Raw genomic sequence first — 24,838 nt, forward strand, 5'->3', positions numbered from 1 at the left:
GCTGAAATCAAAGGTAAGCCAAGTAGATATGACACAGGTATCAGAGGCATCTTCCTGAAGAGATCAGCCAAAAGCTTCCCTTCTAACTTCATCACTGGTTTCTTCTTGAAAGAGCAGTCATCTCCACTTCCTCACCTACCATTTGATTTCAACCCATCCTCATTTGTTTTCAATCCACCATGATCAAATTTCAAACTCAATGAAGCTGAGTTACTGTTTGATTATTGTATTGGTGATTACCAAATCAGATGGTCACTTCTGAGTTCTTGTGTTTTGGAGTTGTTGGCATAAAGGTGGCGTTTACAACCATGGGGCTGGATGAGGCCACCTGGAGGAAGAAGAGGGAGGAAGAGGAAGGGAAGAGAAGGAAGGAAGGAAGAGTGAGGGGGCCAGGGAGAGGGAGAGGGAGAGAGATAGAGAAGGAGAGAAAGAGAGAAACAGAAAGACACGCTAAGAACTGGGCCCTCCAAAGTCAGGGATATGAGTAAAGTCAGCAACAGATCCTTCAGTTTGGTGTTCTCTTCTCACCCTGAACACTCCCTCTTTGGAAAGTCTCAATCAAACTTATGACTTCTCCTATCACCTGGTCAGACCTTCTTGAGGTCCAGCATCAAATCTCCATCTGACTGCTAGTGACCCAGGAACTTTCTACTCTATGTATCCAAAAGACCACCAATTATTCTTCCCCATCCCACCACCGTAAAAGAACCTCTTTCTTCTATCAGCTTATTCTGATTTATAGAACGATCACATACACAGGAACTCAAGTCAGCAATATGCGTGTCATCCTAGCCTTCTCCATCTCCTTCTCGCCCAATATCCGTCTCCACTGGCATGCCCATTCTACTTCTTTATTTCTTCTTTCAGACTGAGTGACGTCAGCAAGATGGCTGAATAAGACACCCCTCGTCATGTCCCCTCAATAACAATAATTTGGCATCCATCCACAGACAAAAGTGCCTTTGAGGGAGCTATGGGATCCAGAGAGGAGATTCCAGGGCAGCCCAAGAATGAGGAGAGCCATTTTGAAAGGACAGGCCCACAGCCAGGTGGTTGACTCACTAACTGTGGTCCTGGCTATGGACCAGGAATAGCTCCATAACACTGGGCACTTGACTACAGCCCCATTTGGCTTTGGTTCTGTCACCAGCACCATATGCCAAAGGACCCACATCACACAAGCTCTTTGGAGTCTTCAAAGATTCTTAAGACTGTACATGACTCCCAACACCAAAATGTTTGAGAACTGCTAATTTACGTTATAAACAAAAATCTCTGTTTTAAAATTTTGAAATTGCTGATGGTGTTATAAAAATATAGGGTTAATATCCAAAATATATAAGGAATTCATACAACTCAATAGCAGAAAAACAAACAATCCAATTAAGAGATGGGCAGAGGACTTGAATGGACATTTTTCCAAAGAAGACATACCAGGCCAACAGGTACTTGAAAAGGTGCTCAACATCACTAATCATCAGGGAAATGCAAATCAAAACCACACTATCACCTCATACCTATTAGGATGGTTATTATCAAAAAGACAAGAGATAACAAGTGTTGGTGAGGATGTGGACAAAAGGGAACTCTTGTGCACTGTCGGTGGGAGTGTAAATTGGTGCAGCCACTACAGAAAATAGTATGGAGGTTCCTCAAAAAAACAAAAATAGACCTACCATATGACCCAGCAATTACACTTCTGAAATATATCCTAAAGAAATGAAATCAGGATCTCAAAGAGATACCTGAACTCTCATGTTCATTGCAGCATTATTCACAATTGCCAAAACATGAAAACAACCCAAGTGTCTATCAGCAGATGAATGGATCAAGATGTGAGATTATATGTGTGTGTGTGTGTGTGTATGAGATAACATATATATGTTACAATATTATTCATCTATGAGAAAGAAGGAAATCCTACCATTTGAGACAACATGGATAAATCTGGAGGACATTATTCTAAGTTACATAAGTCAGAGAAAGACAAATACCATATGATCTCACCTACACATGGAATCTAAAAAAGCCAAATTCATATAAACAGAGAGTAGAATGGTGGTTGCCAGGGACCAGAGGGTGGAGGAAATGGTGAGATGTTGGTCAAAGGGTACAAACTTACAGTTATAAGATGAATAATTTCTGGGGATCTAACGTACAGCATGGTGACTATACTTAACAACACCGTATTGTATACTTGAAAGTTGCTAAGAAAGTGGATCTCAAAGGTTCTCACCACACACAAAAAAGACAATTATATGAAGCAATGGAGGTGCTAACTAACCCCATGGTGGTAATCATTTTGCAATATACATGTGTATCAAATCATCATATTGTACACCTTAAATTAATACAATATTATATGTCAGTTGTATCCCATTAAAACTAAAAAAAAAAATCCTCTTTCACATCCATCCCCTCCTTTCCACCCCAACATTACAGGCTTAGATCAGGACCTCATCATTTCTCAGGAACTAATGTCATCATCTCCTAGTCTCTCTACCTCCAATTTTATTCCTGCCCTCTCATCTACCAACCATCCCACTGCTGAAATGATCTTTCTGCAATGTAAATCAGACCATGGTTCTGCACATCATTCTCTAGAAAATAAGGCCCAAATTCCTGGGCATGCCATGGCCACTCAAGTGATCACTACCCTACCTTTTCAGATTCAATAACATCAGAGAAAACAGGCTGAGTTGGGCTTCATTCAATATGCAGTAACTTTCTGAGTAAAGGAAATGAGAAGGAAAAGTTAAAGTTAAATTGGGAATTGGATAAATTATCAAGAAGTTGTTATGAACAGCTTTTTCACCTTACTGAGCTACAAAGAATTTATTACTTTCTTATAATGATGCATTTGAGAAAATGCAATGTTTATGAAGCAGACATAGCATCCACTGTGAAAGTGTGGTATATGAAGGTCAAAGGTAAGGTGTTAATCCAGTTCACACTATAAGGGGAATCTCATGCACGTATGTGCGCGCGCACACACACACACACACACACACACACAATTCCTAGGCATGACATGGTCTTGCCTGTCTTTCTAACATCATCTCCTACCCTTTCTCAACATGTTACAACTATGCCAAGCCAATTTCTTTTTTCTCCATGGGCTATATTGTTTCATACTCCCCTCCTCTGGTGTAATGCTGTCTCCAGTACCTAACATGTCTTTCCTCCTTCTCTCTGCCTTTCCTACACTAAAAATTCAGTTCAAAGACTCCTTTCTCTACATCATCACTCCAGTATATATTGTTTAAATGATCACATTCTGCTGCAATCATTTGTTTATTTGTCTTTCTCTCCTACTAGACTGAGAACTCTTTGAGGGAGGGGTCTTATTTATCCCTGGATTCCTAGTGCCAGCATAGTGTGGTAGGCATTCAAATAATGCTGCTCAATGAATAAATAAGTTATGTCACACTTTTCTCATGTTGTAGTATCACACACAAGCCAGCCAATTGAACCCAAACCTGGTGACTATTCAGTAAAGGTTTTGATAAAGAGATCAGAAGGATCTTGCTTACAATTAGAGCCAACTCAGTTCTGATGACCATTTGACAGCCAAAAATTTCAGACAACTGTGCTAAGATGCCTCATAAATGGATCATGTCAGTGCTAATATAAACAGTTGGTGCTCTTAAATGAGGAGAAATTGTTTGAATTACAGTGATTGCCTCATCCCTGTGAATCCCCTCAGGAGCAACACAAGCTGTTCACCCAAAAGGGGCTTTTGAAAAGCATCCCACATTGCAAGGCTATGCTTGATATGATGAATAAATTCACTCAGAAACATCTGTTAAGGTGCAGCTTCTACAAGTCGGCAATAATTTCTTTAAGTGTAGTGAATTACATGGAAGTACTTCTCTGTTATCCAAATATTGTCTGACATTTGAAAACCTCATAGTCTCCCCCCAAAATATTCAGCAACAATAAGGGAAAGGGAGAAGGTAGACAACGGTTAACATTTACTGAGTGCCAGATATTGGTGCTTAGAGCTGTTATTTCATTGGTACTTAAATGCATTATTTCATTTCATTCTCATGATAATTATTTATAATTTCCTGAATGTACTGTTCTCTTTCTTGTCTCTGTTATTTGACATACCCTTTTTATCCTCTTCTCCATCTAGCAAAGATTGTGGGTCCCTTAAGACACAGATCAGGTGTCATCTCTCTCAAGAGCCCATCTCCAGCTCCCTCCACATCCTGTACATACCTTTCTCCATCACACTGCAATGCACAATTCCAAATCTTTTCTGTTTCTCTCAGTGGTCTAAGGGATCCTCAAAAACAGGGGCCTGGCTTTGTATCTCTAGCAACTAAAAGAGGAGCTCTTCCTGAGTCTGGGCTTGGAAATGTTTATCAAATGAATTTATACATCTGCTCTGGATGTTCTTAGCCAGAAATCATGTGTTCCCTTTCATAGCACTTTGATGATTAATTCTATGTGTCAACTTGACTGGGACACAGGTAGGATGCCCAAGCATTTAATTAAACATTACTCTGAGTGTGTCTATGAGGGTGTCTCTTGATGAGATTAAAATTCGATTGGGTAAACTGAGTAAAGCAGATTGTCCTCCCTAATGTGGGTGGACCTCATCCAGTCAGTTGAAGACCTAATAGAACAAAAAGGCTGACTCTCTTGCCTGACTGCCTTCTAGCTGGGACATCAGTTTTTTCCTGTCTTCAGACTTGAACTGAAACATTGGCTCTTTCTGGGTCTCAAGCCTGGAAGCCTTTGGACTAGAACTACACCATCAGCTCTCTTGGTTCTCAAGCTTTCAGACTCAGACTGGAACTACATCATCAGCTCTCCTGGGTCTCCAGCTTGCCAACAGCCTCCACAATCCGTGAGCAATTTCTTATAATAAATATATATATATATATAAACATGCTGTTGGTTCTGTTTCTCTGGAGAACTCTGACTAATCCACGTGGCTTTTTATTGGAGTGCATTCTTTAAGTCTACCCTCAATATTTTACCAAAATCACAGATTATGAATTAGGATCATTGGCTAAAAAATTCTGTCCCAAATCTCTGGGCAAATAGTACAAAAAAAAAGCCATATAGAGAATGTCAAACACTTGGCTACTTTGGAAACATATTAACTTAAGTGTTCATTCTTTATATGACTCAGGCACTTTTGACTCATATGAATAGAACACTATATTACTCCAACAAACAGGAGAAAGGAAGCCCTCATCCTATTCTCCAGCAGGCAAAAGAGCTAAAACAACAACAATAGCAACTATCTTTAAAAATGCCACCTTCCTGATCAAGGAAGCATTATATGATAGATTTATGAACTGCAGTGTCACCTAGAATTCTTAATTTTTGCAGTAAATTGTACTTCCCACTTCACAACACCACAAAGTACACGATTCCCAGTATCACTGCATCAGCACCCGTGAGAAGTCAAATAACACAGCCACCATATGCATATTAATGAGGTTTCCATGGTTGGCTCATCCTTCCTTCTTCATTCATTTGTACAGACTTACAGAGGGTTTCAATTCCTCGACTTTAAAACATGCACTGTTTTATATCCATCAGCTGATACAGGCTGGCACCTCTTGAGAGATAAGAGAATATTCATCATCAAGGATTCCCTTTCTGTTGAAATATTTTTCACTTTGACTTCTAGTGTACAGTATTTGCTTCATTTCCTAACATTTCTCAAAATGCCTTTGCTTTGTTACCTGATCTGGATCTTGTTATCTTCCCCTCACCTATCAGCCATCAACATTGGCAAATCAAATTCTGAGAACTTTTCCCTCAATAACGTTAGATTATATATGTGTATCAGTCACAGTTTGGCCACAAAAACAGAACCCATTCTAGATATTTTGAACAGGAAGGGATTTGCCATAGGGAATTAGAGGCTTACACAACTCCTGGAAGGGTTGTAGAAATGAAAGTCAGAGAAACTTATTAAAAAAGCAGGAGTCACAGGAAGTGCCACCAATGACCTCAGATACCTGCAGTGCTAAGGTGAGCAGTTTTCAAGGGTGCATCTACGGCTCCCGTCACCTGCCTCTAACCACCGCTGGAAGATAATGGCTTTCCAAATTGTGCCCTCATTAACAGAACGAAACTGGAACCCTGATAGAAGGGATCTGGGAGATGTAGTTTCCAGTCCTTCAGCCCCTGAAGTACAGGAGAGAGCTCAGAAGGGCTGGGATGCTACTGGGTATCCACAGAGGGTATTTAATACCGTATGTGAACATGCTCAGTAAAACACTAAAATGCCAAGACTGCAGAGCCAAGAGCTCACTCAGTGCTGGTAGTGACAAGATCTAAGCAAAAGCACTTGGCAATAATAATCAGGAATGAATGAGTGAATGGGAAGAGTGGGACAGGGAAGGAGGAAAAGCCAATATCAGGGTGTCTCATGGAAGTCACTTCTGTCACAATGGGGGCTCCATTCCACCAGGGAAGGGGAAAAAATGACCACCCTAAAGATGGGAGGTTGGAGCATTTATACATTAGCTTCCTTCTCTCATAGTAAGGGTCGTCCTTGAGGGCACTTCCTTCGTATTTCTGGGCTGTGCTCATACAAGCGTCTAACTGAGCTTCCAAGGTGTCAGAAGAGACCTCGAAGCAGAAGGTAGAAAGGTGTGTGCTTGAGGAAGGACCTTGAAAATGCAAACAGTCTAGATTTGCAAGAAACAGCCCATCTTAACTGCAGCTGAAATCAGAGGTAAGCCAAGCAGATATGACACAGGTACCAGAGGCATCTTCCTGAAGAGATCAGCCAAAAGCTTCCCTTCTCCTAACTTCATCACTGGTTTCTTCTTGAAAGAGCAAGCTCCACTTCCTCACCTACCATTTGATCCTCATTTGTTTTCAATCCACCATGATCAAATTTCAAACTCAATGAAGTTGAGTTACTGTTTAATTATTGTATTGATGATTACCAAATCAATTATCAGTTCTTGTGTTTGGGAGTTGTTGGCATAAAGGTGGCGTTTACAGCCATGGGGCTGGATAAGGCCACCTGGGGCTTTATGAATCATAAGGAGTGTGGTACAAGAGTAAGCCATGTCACATAAGAGAACAGAGCCAGCGGACACCCTAGGTAGTGATTGAAGGAATTCTCGAATGCACCTCTGAGTTCCAACATCTGTTCTTCCAACCTACAAAAGCATGACATTAGAAGCTATTCTTTTGTGTCTTGAGGACTTCTCTGCTTCCCAGACTCTCAAATACTTTGCTAGAAAATATCTTGGGTTTTCATTAACAGATATCAGAGCAGGAATAGTGAGCAGCCAGTAGACCCCAAGCGAGTTGGATAAATGGGTTATGAATTCTGTCATGGGAAAAGGGACCAGAAGAGATGATTAAGGACAGCCATTCATTACAAGCTTGCCCTACTTCTCAATCTGCCATAGGTCTGGTCTGAGTCCCATTACAATCTCCCACAACCCTGTGAAAATGTGCTTCCTTACTTCTATCCCATCGTTTTCATTGCCCCAACATAGCCTTTCCTTTCCACGGGGCAAGTCAGAGCACCTCTAACTCTGACTTTAGGTCAGGGTTGAAATATTGTTTGAAAACTCATTTATCACCCAGTCACTCTCCCATGTGAGTTGTGACTGTGTTCAAGTTCTTTATTTGGATAGGAACTAAAAAATACTATTAATTAGGAGGAGGATGACATATATCAGTATGCATAATATATTATGATTGATATGCAATAGATCAATATTCATTGATAATGTATCAATATTTTAGTATAAGATTAATTGAACTAAGGAGGCTCCAAGTGTGTGTGCTTTTCTGGGTGGTGCCAGAGCCTTGCTGTAGCCCTCTCCGATCTTGGCTGCCCCTTTTTATCCACAAGAAAGATGAAAGTAGGACAGAAATGAGTATTTTCCATGAAACAATCTGAAGTCTAAAGCAGTCATGTTTGGAAAATGTGACGGGACAGACAAAATGGTACGTCTTTTCTTCCCTCCTCTATCTGGCCACTTTCCTCCTCCTTTGAGACCCTCTTCTCTGCAAGCCTGAAACTCCCAAGCAGTTATGTGCAGCATCCTCTGCACCAGACTTTCTCAGCTTGGCACTACTCACATTCTGGGCCAGGGCTCTTCGTTGTGAGGAGCTGTCCTGAACATTGTAGGATGTTCAGCTGCATTTCTGGCCTCTACCCTCTAGATGCCAGTAGCATCCAGTTGTGACAACGAAAAATATCTCCAGATATTGTCAAATGTACCCTGGGAGGGAGCTAAATATTCCTGAGGTAAGGACACCTTCAGGCCGAAGAAGTCAGTGAGCCCAAGAGGACCCCAGAAGGTTCCACTGCATTGTGCATGGTGGAGAAAGAGTTGCTGGCTTAAATGTTGGCTGTTGGCACCGAATTTAGATGATTGTCAGATGTGGTCAGAGCCCAGATCAATAACTGAAAGAGAACCAAAGGCACATATCTCTCAGCATAGGGGGCTTGGTTGAGCAGGCCCTTTTTCTTTGTTTAAATAGAGCCTTCAGCCAAAAGCATTTCTGAACAGCCGAGCCCGATAAACAAATCTCTGGTTACCGAAGAGGGAAAAATCAGCGGAGGTGCCAGTTCCCTGCTGTGTTCACACATCTCCTTAAGCTTTCATTTTACCCTCAGCAATAACAAGCTGATGCCAGTCCATTCGTGACCTGCTAATGGGGTGCGTTTTCGTATTTATCTGCTTTCACGTTGTCTGTGGCCTCTTTGGGAACGCTCCCCGATTGCTCTCCAATCATTTCCCGCCCCTTTTGAGAACATTAGGTATTAATTCAAGCTTGTCAAATCTTATATGATATATTCTATTCAGGAGCTAATACCTCATCAACCTTACCCGGCACTGCAAAATTCAATTTCTCAAGACACCAGCTGTTATCCTGGAGACCTCACATATCTGTTTGGAACAGCTAATAGGAAATGTTCTTGCTGAGCTCGTTTTTCTTTTTTTTTTTTTTTGCAACCAGTAAAGTATAACTCAAGGGATCTTAAAAAATAAATGAAATGAATGAATTTATGGCATAGTAGTTTAAGCGCCTTTTGTTAGCACCCTAAATAACAACAAATAAAATAACAATACAACACATATACACAAGTTACAGGATTTTTAAAAGATATTTTTGTGTGAAGGCGGTTGTTGCTTAGTTTCTGAAGAACGCTAAACTGCGGAGCAGCGGTCTTTGATAAGGTCGGAGGCACATCACGTCGGATATCCAATCAACACCAGTTTTTTTTGTTTTAATGGTCACCGATGTTGAAAAGCCAATCCATAGAGATATATTGTTGCAAATGGCATTAAACTTCCACAGCTCATTTTTCAAGGCGAAGATAATCTCTCGAAGACAATAAGAATTCTCCAGAGCTTTCTGAGTTTAACTCTAGTTGCAAAAATATTCAACTTCATCATTTGATCTGGAAACAGGAAGATTAGGATCATGTGCAATCTAGCAGCAGGTTAATAGCTACTGTCATTTCAGAGAAGTGACGAGCATAAAAGCTATTTCAGAATATTTGCAACAACAAAGATTTAAGATATCTGTGAGATCTATGGATGGCAGAGTTATGGTACCGCTAATAGTTCTCTGGTTGCCTGCATTCCTAACTGAAAGGAATGCTCAATTTCGTTAGAGGTTAGTGAGACCAAAGATTTCTTAATTTAAATTTGCAGGCCTCTTGAGTTCTATCCATAGACTCCCAGGCTAAGAATTCCTGTTCTAATGGACTGACATATTCCATTGCAACATGAAAAGCAAGACAGAGTCCAGAAACATTTCAAAGGCTAGGTGGTTCAGATTTCCACCCAGCAGCTGCTTCTGACCTCTTTGAGATCATCTACTGGGTTTCCCCATCATTCATTCAGCTTTGACCTCAGAGCCCCCCTTGCTTTTCCCTGAATACAATTATGCCTCAGGGCGTTTGCACTTGCTGATCTCCCTGCCTGAGGGGGGAACAGCTGCCTTCAGATTTCTACATAGTTAGCTCTGTCACCACCTTGAGATTTTTGGCTTAAATGTCACCTCTCCATTAAACTCTCCCTGACTTGATATTTAGAATTGCAATCTGTGCAGTGAGAGTTAATTGCAGCATGCCTGGAATTGGCCTAAGCCATTCTGTTGAAATAAGAAATCCATCTATATGGCACTGACCCCTGGCCAAGGCATGAAACCCATTAATAAGCAGTCCTGCCGTGTGACCATGGGTTCAAGGAGTTTGGGGAGGTTTGTACCAGCTTGTCAGTACTATTTATTGATAACAGTGAGATGGATAATCTGCATCTGGTCAGGGTGAGCCCCTCAGAGTTCTCTGCTGTTAAGGTGGGTTACATAGCAGGAATATGCATACACAACCAGCAAAATAAAGAAATTTCAGCTAAGACCCCACTTTGAGTTCCCTGGTTCCTGGGGTTGCCATGTACACAATCTATGGCTCTGATTGGAAAGCAAGCACGCATCCTGCCACAGCCCTTACAGAGGGTGGACAACAGATCCCCACCCCATCCTCTCCAGATCCTTTGCAATGAGACAGTCTTTGGCTTTGGGGCATAGCCTCATTTTAATGTCTTTCTCTATTGTCTCTTTATCCCGTAATAAACTCCAGATTTGTAAGCCTTGTCATTTAGGGTCCTATGAGTCTTGTTTAGCAATCAAACCCTGTTTAACTGCCACCATTAGTACACAATCCCAACCCAAACTCCCCCTTCTCATCTCTGGTGTCCTTGTTTGCATAGCACTTAGCACCATCTGACATACTATATATTTTACTTATTTATTTTGGTCACCACATTAACATATTTATTTGTTAACACTTTGCTTATTATTTTCTTTCTTATCCTCCCACCGGGGCACTCAAGGAGGGCAGGGTTTCTGGTCTAATTTTTTTACTGCAGTATCTCTGGACCGTAGCAGACCTTCTGCATTTATTATTTGATGAGTAAATGAATGAATTGAAGAAAAAGGCAGAGTAGAAAAATCATTTAGAGTTCAAGGCTGTTTTGGCCCGGCTCTGAGGCTGAAAATCAATACACAGAAGCTTAGAAAGATGGACAACGATAAAGAGTGTGTTTACCTGCTGATTATACTCAAGTCAGTTATCATAAGGGACAGAGATGTTAACTGACAGTTGGCTGCAATAGGAATTGATGCACCTAATCTACATTGACTTGAAGACCAAAAACTGATGTCCATGAAGGGCCGCGATAGCTAAGAGCTTCTCTTTCTGACAGCTATTTCAGCCTCTGAAAGCAATCAGAGTCACCCAGATGTGGCATCTCTTTCAGTTTCCCTAATACTTTCAGAAGCTTTTGTGTTTCAGGGATTTTGCTCTAGGGGTGGGAAGACAAAATGGCTGGCAGCTGGCAAACACCACAGGGCTTGTCAGTCAGGAACATTAGCAGTGAAGCTTGGGGATCTTAGGGTTTGACGGGGAGCCATGTTGATGGACCACTGATACAGAGGTTTAGCGTCTTATCACTGGCAACATTTATCTGTAAATGCCTCAGTCTTTCTGGGCTCCCATGTGGACTGTTGATCTACAAAACACAGCTTAACTTTGAGTGCTGCTTAGCTGAGCAATACCAAAGTTCTTCTTCTGTCTAGAGCAATGATTTCCAAATCTTCATCTGCATCAGAATCACCAGAGGAATTTTTTTTAAATACAGGGTCTGTTCTTCCTCTCCACTCCCCATTCCAATTGGGATTCTAAATCCTCAGGTCTGAGGTGGGATTTGGGAAATCAGTATTTTTAGAATTTCTGTGTGATTTTACAGTTGGGGAATATCTACTCTAAATTGTATTATAAAGAACTAGTGAATTCAAAAGTGATTAGTGATTTCAATGTGCAAATTACATTCACTTCTTTTTGATTATAGGGGAAAACTCCTTTTTGTGTGTGAGGAAGATGGGCCCTGAGCTAACATCTGTGCCACTCTTCCTCTATTTTATGTGGGATGCCACCACAGCATGGCTTGACGAGCTGTGCTAAGTCTGTACCCGGGATCCCAGTTGTACTGAGATATAATTGACATAACATTGTACTAGTTTAAGGTGTACAACATAATGATCTCATATATGTTTGTATTGCAAAATGATTATCACAATAAGTTTAGTTAACGTCCATCACCTCACACAGGAACAAATTTTTTTTCTTGTGATGAGAACTTTTAAGATCTACTCTCTTAGCAACTTTCACAAATATAACACCGTCTTGTTAACTGTAGTCAACACGCTGTACATCACATTTTTAAGTGTCAAAGTGATGAAATCCTTTCAGAGGAGACTGTGCAGTTTGCTCCAGGTGTGGTCAGCTTGCTGACATCTTGTTTCTGTCTTCCATTCATTGTCCTATTGTTTGAACTTCCAGAGGGAGAGTAGAGAAGACAAAGGGTAAAATACACAGCCCTATAGGTCTGCTCTTGTGTTGGTTGGGAAGAAGCTGGTGCCTGGTTGTTAATCATAAATTTTGGAGGAGGCAGGAAAGGGAGTGGGCGACACATGGTTTGTCCAAGAGTGAAACAGCCAATAATTGGAAGAGCTAAGGATAGAAGCAAGATTTCTCCCCCAATATGTCCCACCCACACTCCAATACAAAGTTCTTTCCACAATTCTGTACTGTCACAATGAAAAACTGAAGTAGTCAGAGGTCACATACAATTTATCTAGAGTGGCCAAATGAATCCGCATCAAGTTAGACAGCTTCCCCTCAGCTTGTACTTAAGCCATAAAGGTGAGGCATAGTTAAAAGCAACATCATCAAAACATATCCTTTAACTCTCCTCTCCAGCAGCTATTCTTCTGAAGCAATTGACAGAAGCCAGCCTAACCATTCCTTGCAGTGGTGGCTGGAGCCAGTTGGTACTGGCTCCTAAAAGCTGATTGTGCATATTTATTCCCAATTCTGCATTAAATGGTGTCAGGTTGGTGGCTTGAAATAGGCTACAGTGGGTGTATTTGCACCACAGAAATTGGTAAACGCTACAAATCAGATGTTTGTGTTTTTTTCTGGAGATCTGGATGTCAAACATTTACCAGCACACCACTACTCAAAAGCTATTGTCCATGCCCAAGTAGACAAAACTCAAATGTCATTATGTTGCCTCCAGTAGTCAGGTAAAGTGTTTGATAAAGTGGGTCTTCGCACTATCAAGTATTGGCCTGTCACCCCACATTGGGGGAAAATAGGCCTCATCACCAATTTCTGAGTCATTCTTTTCATGACTAACAACCTAATTCAGAGAAGCTCATTAACCCATGACTCTACACTTAACAAGGGATCTTTGCCCCCTGTGAAAAGCCTAAGAAGATGAAGGTTTACAGAAAAAGTCATTTGTTTTGATGGCTTCTTCCAGCACGGTACAGTTGGAAATCAAGCATCAAACTAAAGTTTTTCTCCCTTCTAAAGTAGCTGTCTCCAGTCCTGACCTAGAGTGGCAATCACATGAGACACAGAAATTCACAGCCCAAGGAAAACTATCTGCCAGCTTCATTTAACAACCAATTTGGCATCACCACCACTGGTGGGGATCCACGGTAGAATAGCTGCCTTCATTCTACAGTTTAGTGAACTAAAGACAAAGAATTGCTTATTCATTAATCAGAGGGAAATGAGTCATCACTGAGCAGGCACAGGACAGAGAGTACACTTAGAGCCTTGGAACCCAAGACATCAGGATTCCCATTGGTCAAAATCTTCCCAAATCTCGGGTGTAGTGTTTTCACTGTAGCGGGTACTAGTACATGTGTTTGGTTCTTCCTCTCTTCTGCTGCTAAATCCCCAAACAGCAGAGTGCATTTTCACTAAAGCCAACTAACATAAGAAGTGATTGGATCAGAAGGACTTATTAATGAGCCAAAGGGCACAACAGGGCCTGTTTCCATCAGTAACCGTCAGTAGCTAGGGGCTGTGCAGGAATTCTTTTTTTAAAGTTTTTTTTCCATCACTGCAGTTTCACAGGTCCAGAGAATAACTGCTATAACTATATTTGAAAAACATTTCTACAAACACCACAGTTAATGTCAGTTCTGAAAAATGCAGGGAGAAAAATGGCCAAGGTGATGCTCCAGTTCATAAAAATCTTCCAAGGAAACCATTTGCACCTCAAATGCTCACTCTTAGCTTTGTCTGAGAGAATCCCGAGGGAGGCAAATAACCACAGGGGCTCTTGCTATTCGAGTGTTAGTCCTTCCTATTAAGACTAGAAAGGTCTAGATGTTACAGAAAGTATTCCTACTAACTCTGCTTCAGTTGGTTTTGGGCTGTCGGTGGTTTTCCCAAGAGTCAAGACTGATTTGCATCTGTGCTGCTCCCTCCATATTCTTTTCTCCTTAGGACAAAGGGCATAAAGGACTACAGGCCTGGAGAACACATCTTATCTTAAATCCTAGAAGAGACAAGACAAAAGATCCACTTATGATGAAGAACCTGGCACTCTGACTGTTTTAGTAATCCTTTGGTTCTAAGGAATAGAATCTACTCAAGCTAGTTTAAGTAAAAGCATAAAGGTTTCATGGAAGAGAAAGCTGTATCGATTCCAGGTTTCAGGAACAGTAGGAATAAAAAATATAGCTTCAAGAAGCTTAACAATAGGCATACATGAATACTTACTCTGATGTCCCACCATTTACTTGACTCAGTTGACCATTCTCTGAGTCTTTGTATTGCTTGATTCAAATTTTCCAGAGAAGGAATGTGAATGACCACTGGCAAGCATCAGATTGACTACTCTGCGAATGCTGTCCATGCCATTATACTGGGCAAAGCCATGTAGGATAGTTTCCCATTCTAAAGACTAATAGCAAGGAACAAGGTAAGCTAGAACAGGAAATTGGTTGTGGAAGACAGATCCACTAGGATCTTTACTCAGTACCTTCACAAGCCATAGAGTAGTGCCATAGCCTGCAGTTTATTTTTGAATGAATGGCAATCTAGATTTGTACATGATGAAATGCACCTCTGTAAATTTCATACATTGAAGTCATGTGTGCTGGCTCTGGCTTACATGGAAAAATATATCCACGCACAAAGCTATAAAGCAGGCATTCTGTCATTTCAGTCATCCAACTGGTTGATTCACTGTGGAAAAAAAAATCAATTGAGTGAAAAGTGGTTGATTTGTTGACTTAGAGCAGACCCAGACTGAAAGGGACAGAAGGATTTGACATTTGTGTGGCAAGATAAGTTACTGTGATATTAATTGTGCTTACTTCTCACTGTTAGGTTAATGTTCTTCATTGCTAATTGTAGTTCAGGGGTCAGTGAACTTTTTTCTGTAAAGGGTCAGAGAGTAAATAACTTAGGCTTTGCAGGCCTTGTGGTCTCTGTCACAACTACTCAGCTCTGATGTACTGCCAAAGCAGACATAGATAATATGTAAATGAATGGGTGTAGTTGTGTTCCAATAAAACTTTATTTACAAAAACAGGAGGCAAGATGGACCAGGTCTGCCAATAATCGTCTGCCACCCTCTGTTCTAAATCATTTCTCTTCCTCCTTCCTCAAACCTCTATTTCCTTTTAAGTATACACCATCAGAGCATACAATCCACCACCCCTCCTTGTTATGGTCATCAACAAATTGTTTTTACACCTAGTTCTCTGTCTTCCTCTTAATCTTTTATGCTTGTCATCGCTCATGGAAAGTTTCCCACTGTGGAGAAGATAATTCACCCTACATTCCCACTTTTCTGTCCCTTGCAGCCTTCGCTTCCAATGATCATTTCCTGAATCCGCCCCCTTTCTCCCAGAGTCTGTCATCTCCAGAACCCAAACTACCTCCAAAATCTTGATTTGGAGCCTCTCACTAACAATCAAACTCTCTTGCTCTAACCCACTTACCGGAGATACCAATAGTTTTTGGATTCCCTGAGGTCACTAGGACTTCCAATCCTTTGGCTCTACCACTTTTTCACTGACCCCCAGCCCTACCCTCTCACATCTTCCTATCCCTCCTTGCCCAGTGTAGACAGTAATAATACCCTTGTATACTCCCCTTAACTCCCCTGACCCTCTTTCCCATTTTTGCACCTATGCCAGAGCTGCACCTGAGCGCTGAGTGTGGCTAGAGGAAATACACAATCGTGACCACAGATCTCAAGTGGGCACTCTGCATACTTAACAATCCTACCTCATTTCTCTAGTAGAGTTAACTTTTCCACTCTCAGAGACAACTGCTTTACATCCTGTCCATCCTCTAACCTCCAAAGTCCCTTACTCCTACTGACTCTTCCTTTTTCCTTGGGAAAATGGAAACTACCCAAGCCTGTACTTCCATGGGCTCATGAACATCTATGACGTGGGGTTGAAGGCTGGGGTGCCTTCTGTAGGCACCTTCTGTGCTAAGGGCCCACTTTCTTTGTTTATGTTTCTGAAACTCACTGAGGGGATCATGCTAGGTTTTCCCAGAGCTGGAAGGGAGAGAATACTTGGAGACCTAGGGTGGAATTGTTAACATGGGGAGACATTAATTCCACAAGACTGAAAGGAAACAGTGATTTTTGGATGGGTGCCAGAAGCAGGTGCTCATGTCCTCTTCCCACACAACAGCTTGGGGAAATGGCACAGTTTTAACAGAGAATTTCTACAGGGTCTCTCTAGGAAGGCTGAGTCATAGGCACTAGGGCTCCCAGCCTCAGCCCAAGCATTAGGTTATGTGATTGCCTCAGAGCCTCCTATCTCCAAGGAACTGCCAGGGCCTGGACAACAGATATCACCAGTTTCCACCTAGACCTAAGACCAGAGGGCCATTCTTTCATGTTCTGGGCAACATAAGACCCTTGAGATCTCTGCTAAACCCTTAAATGGGGTCCACATTGTGACTGAGGTTGCATCTCAATTAAATTCATTTTAGAGAACTAAAAGAAATGGGACATAAATGCAGACCCACCACATTTGATTCTGTGCAATGCAACTCATAGGAATAAACTTCCACCTGTGGCTTTTGAAGTACATTCTTATTTAAGAAATATGCATAAAACGTGAATTGGACAAAAAGCAGGATGATACCATCCCCAGTTTTCATGGTCATAGCCCGACGTTTACAATGTATATACTTAGGCTTCCAGCAGAAGTATCTTCCAAGCCAATAAAGCTTAAACATCTCAAACATCACATTAAAATTCCCACACTGGCCTGTAGAACCACCTGATTTCACTTTACTCCCCAAAAATCAAGCTTTTCAAAAGGGCATATAAAGTTGAAAAATCTCCTATCACCAGGAGTGAGCAAAGAGGCCTTGGGTGGGGAGGAAAGTGAGCAGAAATCAATTTTACTTGCTTCGGCCTCACAATGGATTTTGCAAAGTAAAGGGTAGAAAATCAATCTTGTCAAATCAGTGAGAATTTATACACTTGAAGGAGTCTAAAGGTCTTGGAAGGTGTATTAGGCACATCATGAAGGATACAGCATGAAGGTTGGACCCTTTTCTGTAGTGAGAGGACCGTGCGAAGGATTTTTGCCATGTTCCTCATCAAGATGAGCCCATGGCAGAAGCCAAACTTCCTCAGTCCCAGCCCAAACACTCTGATGGGTGGGACTGGAGCAAGACACAGAAGTCCTAGGAGTGCCTGCTCTTGACTCACCAGAAGAAGCTTCCAGATTACATTAACAGAAGGCCCCCTTATCCTGTCCCTGATGGTGAGTGCCTCTGGCATTTGGGGGCTTCTGGGCCATCTAATAAGACAGACCTCCTGTGGCTGTAGAGTAAGTCCATGCTTTGGTGAGTAGGGGCTGGCCACTCCCAGTGATATCACCAGGGAATCAGATAGGAAACCAGAGTATGGAATGTCAGCCTTGAGCAGAAGGAAGGCCAGGGGGCTCCTATCCACTTCCGGGCTTTTCCCTTTTGGGTGTGAAGGAGACACCACAGATAAGTGCTGGAGGGAAGTCAGGAGAGGTAAGAGACTAATGTCCTCTGCCTGAGGGGAGTTGGCCAGGGGCAAGGCCAGGAGGCAGACAGGTAGCAATACTTAGCTGCATTTTGTGAGCTTATTACTTGGCTCCCCTTTTGGATTCAATAAACTTTAGTGAAGTCTCCTATAAAACGTCTGCCTAATCGAACCTGTCCTTCCTCGTCTTAGTCCATTCAGGCTGCTATAACAAAAATACTATAGACTGGGTGGCTTAAACAACAAGCATTTCTTTCTCACCATTCTGGGAGCTAGGCAGTCTATGATCAAGGAGCTGGTGGATTCGGAGCCTGGTGGAGACTGGCTTCCTGGTTCATAAATGGCCACCTTCTCACTGTGTCCTCACATGGTGAAAAGGGCAAGAGAGCTCTCTGGGGTTTCTTTTATAAGGGCACTAATCCCATCATGAGGGCTCCACCCTCATAACCTAATCACCTCCCAAGGGCCCCACTTGCTAACACCATCACCTTGGGGATTAGGATTTAAACATATGAATTTGGGGGGGACACAAACATTCAGTTCATAACATACCTAGATTTACAGAAGAGTCACAAAGGCCAGCATAAGAGAGAGTAACACTCCCCCACCTCACCCCCATGGCAGGCATGCCAGTGACCTTGTACTTAGTGAGCAGGTTCAAAGGGAATGGAGTCAAGGCTGAGAAGTCCCACTTATTGGCCCCATCTGGACCTTCATTCATCCATTGCCAAACTTGTTGATCTAGGCTTGATGTGATTAAAGGAACTATGTGGCCCCTGACACAGCTGTATGATCTTGGGGAAGCTACTTGACCTCTCTGTGCCTGTTTCCTTAGCTGTAAAATGAATATAACAACACACCTATATCACAGGATTATTATAAGTATTATACGAGTCGTTTGTGAAATTCTTAGAGCCATGCCTGGCATAGAATAAGCACTATATACATATTTGATTGAATAACAAAAATAATCATTACCATGTTGCTATACATTGGACTTTGTCAATACAAAATTGATGGTTATTAGCCATTTAGCAGATTCTGGGCCCCTGGTATACGAAGCCCTTCTGCCAGTTATTCAAGTAAACACTAATCTAGGTGCTCATTTGAAGCAATTTTGCAAATATAATTAAGGTCCAAAATCAGGAGATTATTCAGGTATGCCTGACCTAATCAGGTGAGCCCTTTAGAAGCAAAGAGTTTCCTCCAGCTGACCACAGCACAGGAACTCAGGGAGATGTACTCCACTTGGCCTGGAAGAAAGCCAGCATCCATGTTGTGAACTTCCTATGGAGGGGGCCACATGGCAAGGAACTGTGGGTGGTCTCTAGATGATGAGAGCAGTCCTCAGCTGACAGCTGGTAGGAAACCAGGAACCTGAGTCCTACAACCCCAAGGAACTGAATTCTGCCAACAACCAGTGATCTTGGAGGAAGACCCCTGAGCCCTGGATGTTGAGAACTATACCTTTGGCCAACACCTTAATTTCAGACCACTGAGACCCTGAGCAGAGAATCTAGTCACGGCAATCCTAGACTTCTGACCTTCAGAAACTACAAAATAATAAACTTGTGTTGCTTTAAGCCACTGAGTTTGTTTTAATTTGTTATGCAGCAATAGAACACTAATACAACAAGAAAGAAAAGAAAAAACATACACAACTAGCACATGAGCAGCCAGGTGATTTTATTCAAAGCCCAGACAGCTTCCCCTCTACCCTGCCACATTACAGATAAAGATTTTGTAACTGACAAAGTCAGTACAAAACGCTCTCAGTTCAGAAAAAAATGTTTTCATTTGCCACACTAGGCTTGGTCCCACAGGAAGGCATTGTTGTGCACTCACTAGCATTGCTGGCAGGGCAAAGCTGACCCACCTGCCCCAAGAGGCAGCAAGTTTAGAGCCTCCCGGGCTGGTTCATCTGGTCGGGGAAAGGGCTGGGTGATGTCCAGCCCAAACCTGGCATAGCCTTCTGATGTCACGCCAATACCTTTGACCTACAGACTCGGCTCCACCTCCACTTCTCACACACACAGGGGAAACTGGGCAGGGGGTTTTAGGACCCAGAGCTCTAGGATTTATTGATGGAAACAGAAGGCAGAGAGTGTCATGGTTAAGAGCTCTGGCTTCTGCCTTAAATTTTGGCTTCACGACCTACTGACTGTGATTTTTGCAAACTTCCTCAACCCCTCTGCACCTCCATCTTTAAAATAGGGATAACAAAGTTGTGAAGGTTTGAGGTAAAGCTTATGTATCACTGATGCCTGGGGCCTAGCTGGTAGCAAGCTCTGCAGAATGGGAGCTGTTGTTTAGCTGCTTTTGATGCTGACTTGGTCTTATACTCAAGCCCTAATGCTGTGCCTTCATCATATTATAAATGCTCAAGCCCAAGCCCCAGAAAGACAGCTGAGCACATCTTGGTCCCTTGGTTCTAAGGCCCGACTGTCTGCTTAATGACTCACCAATCCAGCCTGGTACATGGGCATTGTACAATGGACATCTTCTTTCATTGTAACACGAATTGTGCTAGCAATGTGTACCAATTGGTCAGCGTTTCTACTGGATAAAACCAAGGGAATGTAGTAAACTGATAATATGAGACTGGGCTACAATAAATATATGTTAAGTTTATACTCTAAAAACAAAGTAATTACCTTTGGTTTTTTTTTGAGGAAGATCAGCCCTGAGCTAACATCTGCTGCCAATCCTCCTCTTTTTGCTGAGGAAGACTGGCCCTGAGCTAACATCCGGGCCCATCTTCCTCTACTTTATATGTGGGACGCCTGTCACAGCATGGCTTGCCAAAAAGTGCCGTGTCCGCACCCAGGATCTGGGCCAGCAAACCCTGGGCCACCAAAGCAGAATGTGCACACTTAACCGCTGTGCCACCAGCCCAGCCCCTTTTTTTTCTTTTAAAGATTTTTCCTTTTTCTCCCAAAGCCTCCCACTACATAGTTGTGTATTTCCAGTTGTGGGTCCTTCCCGCTGTGGCATGTGGGATGCCACCTCAGCCTGGCTTGACAAGCGGTGCCACGACCGTGCCCAGGACTTGAACCGGCGAAACCCTGGGCTGCCAAAGCAGAGCACACAAACTTAACCACTCGGCCATGGGGCCAGTGCCACCATTTTTAAAAGATGGTTTCATGAGGCTAAAGATTTACATCCTTCCTTCATGAAGGTGGGGGGTCTATTAAATGTGACTGAATCATCTTTGAGGATAGAATTTATGAAGTTGTGCCAGATTGTGATGATAAAGTGTTCAAAGGTGTATGACACTTATAAATATAGCCACATCTAGAATCATAAAAATAGGCTTCCTATTTAAATAGAATCTTCTTTCTGAACATTGCTAAGTGAGGTAATTTGAAATTTTCCTAAATTGCAATGAGGGAGGTGGTGGTGGTTTTTTCACATTTAAGGAGATGACCATCTATTATATGGATTTGCAAATTGGTTAATTGTCTGGAAGATTTAAGAAGAAAAATGCTGTTCCAGCAATTCTGTACAGTCCGGGTTAAGCTCAGAGGATTTGGCCAAGGGAAGATTAACATAAGCAAGAGTCTGTCCAATACATTTAATGTGAGAAATCAGGCTATTTTTTAAACTAGCGTTTTCAAGAAGAAAACCATAACAAAATGCCTACAGCTCCTTACTCCTTAGCAAATAATTCTTCTAACTAGAGTGTAAGATTCAGAGAGTTCACTGTCTTTGCCTATCTCCTTCACTGTGGCCACCCTGGTGCCTAGAATAGTGCCGGGCACAGACAGAGGCACTCACTATATTTTTCCTGAATAAATGAATTAATGAAATTAAGTGAATTAGCAAGTAGCAGAACGCTGGTGTTCGTTTTCTGTCTAAATTCCGAGCAGTTACAAATGTAAACATGACCAGAACAAGACGGGGAAAAAAAGGACCAGGGAGGTGAAGTACTGTAAACTCACATTTGAATGTTTGGGCAAACTGGAAGAGGAGAAGAAAACCCAGTGTCCATGCAATTTGTCACTACAAAGTTTTCATTCCTGAATGGAAATTTCCAGAGTCTATGTTGTACACCATCTTACAATGGGTCACTTATGAGGAGCAAGCCTTTTGTTTAAATGACTATGTGGCAGCAGCGCCATCTGCTGGGTAACTAGTTGGGCATTTTAGAAAAATATTCTAGATTATTTTTCATATAGCAAATTGAATTTTGAATCACAGAAAATTATATCAAAAATGTCATTAGAGATCATCTAGGCCATATGTCATCTTATAGGTAAGAATTTGCCTTAAGGAGGTGCAATATTTTCTTTCTTTCTATTGATGCCACGGAGCCCCAAATTCATCTCTCAGAAGACTGAAACTACAGCCATCATTACTAAATTCTATCACAGGTCTCACGTAAATTAGAAACTGAAAGGCAGTTACAGTCCACTCATCGAGCTTCTGAAGAGTACTGTCCAGTAGAAATTTCTGCAATGATGGAGCAATAGAACTTTCTGCAATGATCTATATCTGTGCTGTCCCATACAGTAGCCACTAGCCATGTGTGGTTATAAACACCTGAAATGTGGCTAATGACACTGAGGAACTAGATTTTTAATTTTACCTAATTTTAATTAATTTACATTTTTTAAATAGCCACATACGGCTGGTATAGGGTTTCTCAACCTCAGCACTATTTCCATTTTGGGCTGGCTAATTCTTTGCTGTGGGGGCTCTCCTGTGCATTGTAGCACGTTTAGCAACAGCCCTGGCCTCCACCCAATAGATGCCAGTAGCACCCCACCACCAGTTGTAACAACCAAAAACATCTCCAGACATTGACAGATGTCCCCTAGGAGGCAAAATCGCCCCTGGGTGAGAACTACTGGACTAGTAGCCACTGTATTGGACAGCATGGTTCTAGAATATGCCTAATACATATATGAAATTTTGATTGAGAAAAAGAACTGACCCCTATACTTTACTAGGGCAGTAGTGGTTTTGTCACAAGAACAGGGAAGGTTTAAAAAAAAAGTCAGACGTAGACAGAGAAACGTCTTCTCTATCTTCCTTCCTATGTAAAGGACATGGAGCCTGGATAGTTATACCGGGAAATTCTACCTCACTCGGAAGTCCCCAGGTTAGCATAAGAAAACCTATACTCCAATCTGGCTTCCCCGTCCTCGCTGTGGCTAAGTGGACAAATTGACCTCCCTGGTCTTATATCTCACCTGGAGAAGGGGAGGGACTAGTGCCCACCTGGTAGGGATGCTGAGAGGGCTAAACCAGATGATGCATAAAGTGTTCCTAGCTCAGTGCTCGGCATGTAGTAGATATTCAACACAGTAGTTGTTATGTTAGCCACCCTCTTCCAGGCAGGAGGGAAAAAAGTCTTCATGCCTTCCAACCAATAATGCAAAAGTACCCAGTGTTTTTCCATTGAAAATAAAACCCTAATTGAAAAAACTAGCCAAGCTCTCTCAACCTGACTTGACTTTAAAATTCCAATGGCTGCAACACTCGATGTTTGTTGTTTGTGACTTCATTCCCTTGACACATTTAAATGTGTAGAAGAAACCGTGTCAGCTCCTCGGGGAGGACCAGTCTGGTGATCTTATGATGCTGCTGGATCCCAAAGCACTTCCGAATTCTAAGGCGGCATAACTGCATCAAAGAAGGGGGTCCTGAGGGAAGATCATAAGACAAGCCACACATCGGTTTCGTTGATCTAAGACTACTTTTCCTTTCCTTCTTTTAAAGCATACAAGCTACAACATTGTTATAAGGAAATAATACGGTGCTGTTTAAGACCATTTTCTGTATTTTGTAGGAGGAATTTCTAGGCCCTGTTTTCTCTTTTCTGGTATCTCATCGGAATGAGTTTGTTAGATTTTGATTTAGAACCGACTGAAAAAAAATTCAAACCTTCATCTCACTAATGGAGGTTTAAGGAAGCTAATTTTGGAATGACGAAGCTACACAAAATTCCCAGTAATGAAAATAAAATTCACATTTAACAGCTTTCTTGTCTTTTACCTTTAAAAAAGGTCCTATTTCTAGATGCAAACATTCTTATTTTATAATTTGAGCAATTTCCAAATATTCAAATATAATGAACCATCAGTGAAGCATAAGTGTACGTTACCTTAAGTCATATTTGTTTTTATATTCTGCATTCAGAGCTATCCCAGTGCTTCAACTCATACTGTGAACTAACACAAAGCTTGCCTAGGGAACCAGTGGCTCTCAACCGGGGGTGGGAGGAAGGAATAAGGATGGGTATTTTGCTCCCCAGGGACACCTGGCAATGTCTGGAGACACTTTTGGTGTCCCAACTTGGGGATGGTGTTCCTGGCATCTAGTGGGTAGAGGCCAGGGATGCTACTAAACATCCTACAGTGCACAGCACAGCCCCCAACTGGCCCCAAACATAAACAAACAGTGCTGAGGTCGAGAAACCCTGTTCCAGGGTAAAAGGATGGGAAATGATTTCCCAGCCACCCCCTCCACCTCCTGCACCAAATTGTGATGGGAATTCTCTTTTGGCTATTAAAAACACACAGAAAAGCAAAGCTATATACCCTGAAGAGTCCCATAAAGCAATAGCTCTCAATCCAGGCTACATTTCAGAATCACCTGCCAGAGGAAGCTTTAATCTACATGACGTTGGGCCCCACCCCAGAGATGTGGCTCAGTTACTGTTGCGTGAGGCCTGTCCATCTGGATTTTTTAAAGGCGTGTGCCCCAGGTCATTTTATTGTGCAGCCAGGGTTGAGAATACAACCAAAAGGGTACAGCGGCCTCTAATTTCCTATAGCATCACAAGCTACAGGATAAACTGGGTTACATAGTTCTCAGGGGATGGAGAACAAGAAGTGGAAATAGATACATTGTATAATCATATACAATTTGATTGTATAATCAAAAAGATAAATGCAGCATTTTCAATCACGCCCTCACAATACATTCAGAGGCCCCTGTTGGAATTTAGGGCACCT

At 42.1% G+C, this 24,838-nt stretch overlaps 1 protein-coding gene across 6 annotated transcripts in view; it reads right to left on the reverse strand.

Annotated features, from left to right (window-relative positions):
* Positions 1-19,545: 19,545 nt before the first annotated feature.
* Positions 19,546-24,838, reverse strand: part of ASB9 (ankyrin repeat and SOCS box containing 9) — a 34,330-nt gene continuing 29,037 nt past the window's right edge. For all 6 annotated transcript variants that reach the window (XM_070603749.1, XM_070603751.1, XM_008540309.2 and 3 more), the window contains one exon: positions 19,546-23,524. In XM_070603749.1, the coding sequence (XP_070459850.1) occupies positions 23,400-23,524 (125 nt within the window). In that variant the 3' untranslated portion in view covers positions 19,546-23,399. The remainder of the gene's footprint in view (positions 23,525-24,838) is intronic.

This window comes from Equus przewalskii, chromosome X (genome assembly GCF_037783145.1).
Source record: "Equus przewalskii isolate Varuska chromosome X, EquPr2, whole genome shotgun sequence".
In the NCBI taxonomy this organism is placed as follows: Eukaryota; Metazoa; Chordata; class Mammalia; order Perissodactyla; family Equidae; genus Equus; species Equus przewalskii.